A 7,661-nucleotide genomic window follows, 5' to 3' on the forward strand; every position below is an offset into this window, starting at 1 on the left:
CAGTGTGGCATATACTGTTTCAAATACAGATATTCTGCTCCTTCTACAAAATAAATGGAAAACAGACCTTAATAAAAGAGACCTCCGACTACGATTTCATTCCTCTGAAATTTTCATGTGGGAAAACCACCATGGCTGCCATCCTGCACCTAATTTGATCTACTTTGCAGATTAAACACAATGGAATTTGCAAGTATACATATTTACATATAGGGGACAGCAGATAACATCATAAACTCATTAGAACTAATATAATAGGAGTGGAAACATGACACGTCCGTGTCCAGTGGATCTGTATAGATCTCCAATAAAGCCCCAGTTAATTCCTCTGTTACATGTCTTTCCTGGTCCATATACAACATACACATTTCTACTCAGCAAACATTAGGTCAATTTTGAAAGAAAAAGTTCAGTCAATTTGGAGTGTGGAGCTGTTGTATACCAGAAAGAGCAATAAGCCCCTCCTGTGCAACAACAGCAAGTGGACAGCAATGGGAATGAGGCAGAACATTGAGACATCATAAATGAGAGAGGTTTGGACAAGGGGAAGAATAACATGGGGAGTTAAAAGGGACAGACACGGGGCTTAGAGCCGGCAAAGCTGCATCACCTACCTGAAATACTTTTGCCAAATTGTCAAAGAGGGCTTGACCAGCGCTGACTTTATGCTTGACTCCCCTGACTGTGCCATTTTTGCTGAGGATGTTGACTCGCTTTGTACCAAACCCCCTCTCTTTAGTGGCTCTGACTAAAATGAGCAAGTCGTCCTGCTCGTTCTCATTTTCGTCGCACTCGGACCCTACATGTCCATTCTGCTGCCCCTCCACTTCGCTCAGCCGGCTGGTTTGGTCGGTCTCCGAGCTACTGGCGTACTCGGAGTCCAGAGAGTCAGCAGCCTCCCCGTCGGTGTACACCTCCTTCAGCACCCTCCCGCTGTGCGAGGACGCAACACGGAATCGAACCTTCCTTGACAGCCTCTCGCTGTCCGTCTTTATCTCACTTTTAAACATCGCCTCTTCCATTGATATAAGCAGTTTGCATTGTTCCAGGGTGGTGCCCATTGCATTTGCCAGTTTGTCACACTTAACAACAATATCAGCGCTGTTTTATGTTCACAGGGGTTCTCATATTAAACTAAAGAGGGTTCCCAAGAAGCTACACTGCCGTCCTGCAGTTAATAATGGATGCATTTGTGCTATGGTTACCTTTAAACTAAAACCCGTAAAACGATCTCATTAATTAAATATTAAAAAGCCATTGTGTACTTTTTAGCACTAAGGAAGAAAGCAAGAAAGGGAGAAATTAAATTCATTGACTAAAATAAAAATTCAAACCCACACATGATAAACCCAATAACAGAAATTACACGAGTTTGTATGAATGCAGTTTTTGTTTGCTGAGAAAGACAAAGAGGAAGAGTTTTTCACAAGATCTGCAAATCAAAACTGTTTATGTACATTACACCTGAGGGGAAAATCGCAAACTTCAGCACTGAAGAGGAGTCAATGACGGGCATGTTTCTTCCATCAAAACACTTCATTCCCTTACCAGTCAGACCTCATTCACCAAAGTTTGCTTTTTATATAATCTTACAGAGATTTGGCAGGGAGATCTGACTTGGTGTTTTGCAATGCTGGCCTTTTCACAGACTGGCAGAGCAGTGGAGAAGCAATTAGTCACAATTTGTTGCACAGAGTAACACAGTGTTATTAAATAAAATGGAGCCATAGCTAGTACCACACAGTAACCACAGCCTCTGTTCTGTTTTGTCAATTATTCAAGGACTGGGCCAAGGGAATCTGAACAAGGAATAGGAGAGAGCTAATTAATTGGGTCAACAAGGATCAAACAAAGAAAAGTAGGGTAAGGTGGATTCAACTGCAGGGGAAGCAAATTCCCCTAGCCCAGCAAATCACAAGTAGAGGTGTTAGGCACCCGGCTCTAGATGTAAAAGTAACAAACCCACACTTGAGGTTTCTGGCTGTGTCTACTCAATATCATGTAGTAGCACCTTAGACCCCCAAGCTGGTTCTGAGTTTGCATGATGATCCCTACTTACAGTGCTATTTCTGCATTTTCTTCATTTACGGTAAAATGCAAAGCATCCCTTAGAGCAGCATCGAGAACTCCATCCCCGTCTCACTTTGCCAGCAAACACTCCCTATACACTCTCCACAGCTTCATTTTCTCTCTTAGACTCATCAATACTGAATTTATTCCTGAAGCCTGTGACCCCCCAACAGGTGTAGGCATGAAATGAGTCCCTAGATGCTCAGCCAAACCAGAATGGTAATGCCTGCGGTCACAAGCAGCTGCAGAGCTTCAAGCATCTGAGGAGGCTTTCTGGCCAAGATATTGGAAACGCAGGCTCAAATCTTTCAGGAATTAGGTGGGGGTTATTGCAACTTTCTTTTGAACAACAGGCATGAAAATACTGCTCTGCAGCCCAAGTAAAATCACAATTCTTGTGACTAAACTCTAAAATTAGTTATTTTCCATCTACAAAACAGAAACACAAATGATTAGTGGCATTTCATAGCGCTAGTGGTTGCCACACTTCTTTCTAAAATGAGGTGATTTGCTGTATTATCAACTACTATTACTCACACAGAAAAAAAATAGGTAAAAATAAGAAGTTACAAGAGTTAAAATGCATTGCTTCTCACCTTTCAGAGAAGAAAAACAGCTCGTATCAAAGTCTGTACTAATATTGAATACAGTTATAAGACACCTTGTGAAATTCAACTGGGGCGGGGGGGGGGTTGGACCACACTGATTATGATATAGCCACCTGTCCACAGAAGCTTTGATAACAAATATAGTTCATTATTACTAAAAACTGACTTAGAACTAAGAACATTCTGTAGCAGTATGAATATTTCAAAATATCTTTTATGGAATTGTCCAAACAGGGCTGCAAGATACCTGGCGAAATCATTTAGCCTGTTACCTACTCCAAAGTTAACAGTATCATAGTGTTTCCATGATTATCTGAGTGATCTCCTCTTAGAAACCTGCAGTAATTAACTTTGTTCATATTCTTTTTTTAATTAAATAATAAAACCTAAGTGCTCTGCAATTAATTGCCACAAATCAAAAAATCTGAGCTTCTATAACAGAAATATTTTTCACAACACTTTCATAATATTTTTGTCTCCTCCAATTGATGCTATATATTCTTTAACATACAAAGCATTTTACTCCTATTGCAGACAATGGGAAAGCTTGTATTGCCTGTAGTGCAAAGGATATGAAACCGAGTGATTTAAAAAGTTAATGTAGCATTGAATAAATGCCGAATTAATCAGTACCACATTTTAAAAACACTCCAAATACTGTTAGCATCTTGTTCTCGGTTAGTAGGAAATTAGCTCATCGTGTAGTTTCATGGCAATTCCATTATTCACTGGGAAATATTTTTATGTCTGGTTATGAGAAGTAAGAAACTGTATGCACAGTTTTCTCTGCAGAAAAATAGTTAAGCACAGTGGAGCATGCCCCTTTACAGAGGCATTTACACGCATAAGATTTCATCTTGATGTTCCAGCTGTGGACCTTCTCTGAGCAAACATGTGACTTTGGGGGCAAGTGCACATAGCCAGCAGGAAGCAGATTACAGACTCTAAACTGGTTGTATTCATGACATAAGACATTTGAGAATTCAAAGACCTGAAATGCACATATTTGTACCATCTGCTGGGTGCATGTTCTCAAGAAAGGCAGAAAGGATGGAACTTGACTAAACATCTCTGTCCCTCCTGTAGAATAAAATCTGTAGTAAATGTTGACACTAACTCCACTTACCCAGTTTGATGCTGCACCCTGTCAGCTGTTATATTTGTGTTTATCATTTTCTAACTTCTCTAAACAAACTTGTTTTCATTCAGAGGGTTATTTCATTTAATGAGCAGTAACCATTAAAACATAATGTGGTGGGGTTTTGCACTAATGAGCTATTTCTTACCTGTAATTATGACTCTTCCTGAATTGTTTGGCTGTTGTTAATTTTTGTTTCTGCTTAGTTTGGTTCTAATGTTCTGTCATTGATTAACTCAAGGCCAGGGGGTCCATCAAGCATAAAGTTGAAGCACACAGAGAAAAAAGTTGTCGCTGCAGAGATCTCTCCTGAATAGAGAAGCATTCTGTAAAAAACACCTGGAAAGAAGATATTACATCCATTGCCTCTTCTTTGACTCTGTCTCATCTCACAAGGAACTGGACCAACCCATTACCTTGATGTTGAGCTAAATAATATGGTTTCCAGTAAAATCGTCACATTTTGTCATGTTCAAATTTACCACTAAGTTGAAAGGAACAAAGAAGATGATGCTTCTGCTAGTTTTTGACTTCTAATGCTTCTTCTTGACACAGAGTCAAGATAACAGTACTGGATGAAGCCCAGGGGACAGATGCTGTATGTACAGTGCAGCCTGAAAGACAAACATCTGCTCTGAGACAGACATCTGAGAATTTTCCACACTCAATGCAAGAAGGTGCCTGCAGAGGGCAATTCATCACATCTTTCTTCCATGACAGAGAAAGCAGGGAAAGACTAACTAATAAGCTTAGTCTGAATATTTACCTTTTAAATGACTGAAATTAGGTCAGGTGAGTCAAACTCTTTAATACTTTTAAGATTAAAAGTTTGAACTAAGCTAAAGTAGCAATCACATTATGCCAAGTGAGACCTTTATAGCCGTATCAAAGCTATAGAGAATAAAGAGTAGTAGAGAATAGAAGGAAATTCTAGTCTCATTTATAACCCTGACACAATTTCTTTAATATGTAGGTGAGATCTAGCTGTCAGAGTTCATCATATATATATATATAAACCTATATATGCTTCAATTTCAGCAGCTTATACAAGTAGAGAATCCGTCCTAGGCACTCCATTTCTGTAAGTTTGGAGCACTACCGTCTTCACCTTGGGAAAGGACTACAAATCAATAATATTAAACTGTAGCAAAATGCTTGAAAGAGTATCTACCCATGTGTATTAAGCAGCAAAGATTGTTTGCATTTTGCTGAAGAAATGTAGAGTGGGCTATTTGAAACTACTGTAAAAATGGACCTCATGACATTCCCATTGATCTGAGAATAAAAGGTATAAAAAACTGTTAGAATTGGTAGTATTAAAGTAGCAGTGAAATGAAACCTGAATCATGAAAATGAGACTTTTGGAAGAAAATAGATGTCCAAAAAAGAAATAAACTAGGTTGAAACCAACAACTGCCTTGTTCATTTCTGAACATGTGATAATTTTAATAGAGCAGTTTACCCTATGACGAAGTGTTACTCTCTGTTTTGATGCACAGTGTAAGTGGAGCCATTCTGCCTTACGTATTTGCAGGTTACTAAGTATATATAGCAAATCTGTAGGTTGACTTGAAACCATTCACACTGGTGTCATTGATCATTAGACGAATGGCATGAATTCACAGTGACATGTCTTGTGATACTAATTTCCTTCACTCTACAAAGTCTGTGTGCAACTGCCTCTGACTTTATTACACTTGTAGTAATCAGAAGCATATTCTGTAATCTCTAATTGTTAATGCACAATTAGCAGAGCAATCATCAGGACCCAGATATTCAAGAGCCCTAGATTTCCCATCTGTTGTTGGGAAGCAAGTACTTTGGTTTGTAAAGGCACATGTGGAAAGTTGAGTTTGTTTATTCTGTTACAAGTAAGTAAAGTTTGTGAACAGCATGCTCTATGCTTTAGAGATTACAAAAGCAGATGATTTGAACAGCAAATGCTAAAATTGCTTCTAGCTGAGACAGATTTAGTGCATTTCTCACTTCCTCAGAGAAGGAATGTTCCCATTTGCTAAGCTGGCAAAACATCTATCTACTTTTCTGCAGGTCCAGAATAACATTTTAACTGTAGTGAAGTTCAGGAGGACACCCAGAACATGTTCAGGTACCCATCAGGGAACTCTTGCATCTGGCAGTTGTTTGTCAGGCATAGCAGCTGCTAAACAGAAACACTACAGATGAGAACAGACCGAGTATACTGTTGCTATTATAATGTCTAATTATTCATATGACAAGTGCTTGACACTGCCATTTCATTTCATTTGTAGATTTCATTTAACTTCTGTTAAACAACTGTTAGACAGAATGGCAGGGTTTCTGTGCCTATGTTTCTGCTTACATTAGTGAGTTGAATGCATTGTTTCTTCAATTTATTTAATGAAGGGGGTAAATGAATGAGGAAATCAACACATGTATCTAGGCCATGCACACAAGCGCACAAGGAGGTAAGAGGACATATGGGATCTTTCTGCTACCCTTTTTGCCAGGGGTAGCAGAAAGCCTCCATTTCCAAACTCTTCAGGGAGAAATGCTCTACACTGTATCTGGAAAGGTAGTCAACGATTATCTTTAACTTGAAATTCACAGCCATTTCAGCATAGTTCTTTCATTTCTGCTTTTTCACAGTAGGTTTCTGTAGGAGCCAAGCTGCTGAGCTGAACACAGAAGCAGTGGTTCATGAAGAGCTTCTGTCTTTATGTGGTAGTTCAGCCTCTGCTGAAAACTTATTTTGTTTATTTACTCTCAACAAAGTAAAAGGTCAGCTCTTAAATGTGTTAAATATCTGAGTTACACGAGGCACAGACGAGTTTTCCTTCTTCAGAAGAGCCTGTCAAATACTTCTAGCCTACTGACTACAGTAGTAAGAATAGTGGCTGGAAACTTTGATCCATGTCAGATGGCTGATAACAGGCATAATTGTTTATTTCGTCTCTTACATAGCCAGTCTCAAAATTCATTCTCTGTAGCTCCAATTTTTCTAGTCATGTAGGTGGTCATCATAGGATGTGTGTGTTAGCTGTCTCTACAGAAGATTTAGGTGGTAGTTGGCCACCAAAATTTGTGGTGGCTACAAATTTTAGAGTCCAGAATAGGATTGAATTTATATGCTGATCTCCATTAAGAGCTTTGGTATATTTTCTCCCATGTTCTAGTTTAACAGGTAAAAGTAGTGAGAGAAAAATATTGCCATTATAGCAGCAATTTGTAGAGGAAAGAACAACTGTGTTATGAAAAAAAATTGTTTTATAGATACTATGCATCAGGAAAAAAAAAATCTCAAATTCAGCAGAGAACAAAGCAGCATGTCATAAGAGGTAGTTGCTCAGCCAGAGTGTTCCCTCATTTAATGTACTGGCTAGATATTAAGCTAGACATTAAGTTCTCTCTACCCAAGTAACACCACAGTGAATTGTGAACCTACCAGTTTGGGGAGCCACATATACAGTCCAGACATGTCCTACTTGGTGTAGGATTAAGAACAGAGTGTGCACCTCTTCACCAAGCCACCTCCCAACTGAACACGACAAACAAGTGCCAGGGAAGGAGGTCTGGATGCCAGAATCTAGCATAGAACACATTTGAGGGTCACTGTCAACTAAAGGGCTGCTACACTGTGGAGAAACCATGAAAAAATATGACAAAAATGTTGTTTTCTGTCTGATGATTCCACAATGGCTCTGCTTGAGCCCATCTCAGATCGGGTTTACTGTCATTAATACTGGAAACTCTATGTGAGGCCGTGTTGCTAAAGAGAAAACTGGAGATTAGAAGACATTAATGGTAGAGGAAAATATTTGTACACATTTCTTGTAAGTTCTGCTTAAACTTCCTAAATGTGAAAA

The 7,661-nt window shown here is 39.0% G+C and overlaps 1 protein-coding gene across 1 annotated transcript in view; it reads right to left on the reverse strand.

Annotated features, from left to right (window-relative positions):
* Positions 1-1,095, reverse strand: part of GRXCR1 (glutaredoxin and cysteine rich domain containing 1) — a 40,835-nt gene extending 39,740 nt beyond the window's left edge. The window contains exon 1 of the mRNA XM_052810968.1: positions 615-1,095. Within this exon, the coding sequence (XP_052666928.1) occupies positions 615-1,061 (447 nt within the window). The 5' untranslated portion in view covers positions 1,062-1,095. The remainder of the gene's footprint in view (positions 1-614) is intronic.
* Positions 1,096-7,661: the final 6,566 nt, after the last annotated feature.

Source organism: Harpia harpyja, chromosome 2 (genome assembly GCF_026419915.1).
Source record: "Harpia harpyja isolate bHarHar1 chromosome 2, bHarHar1 primary haplotype, whole genome shotgun sequence".
NCBI lineage: Eukaryota > Metazoa > Chordata > Aves > Accipitriformes > Accipitridae > Harpia > Harpia harpyja.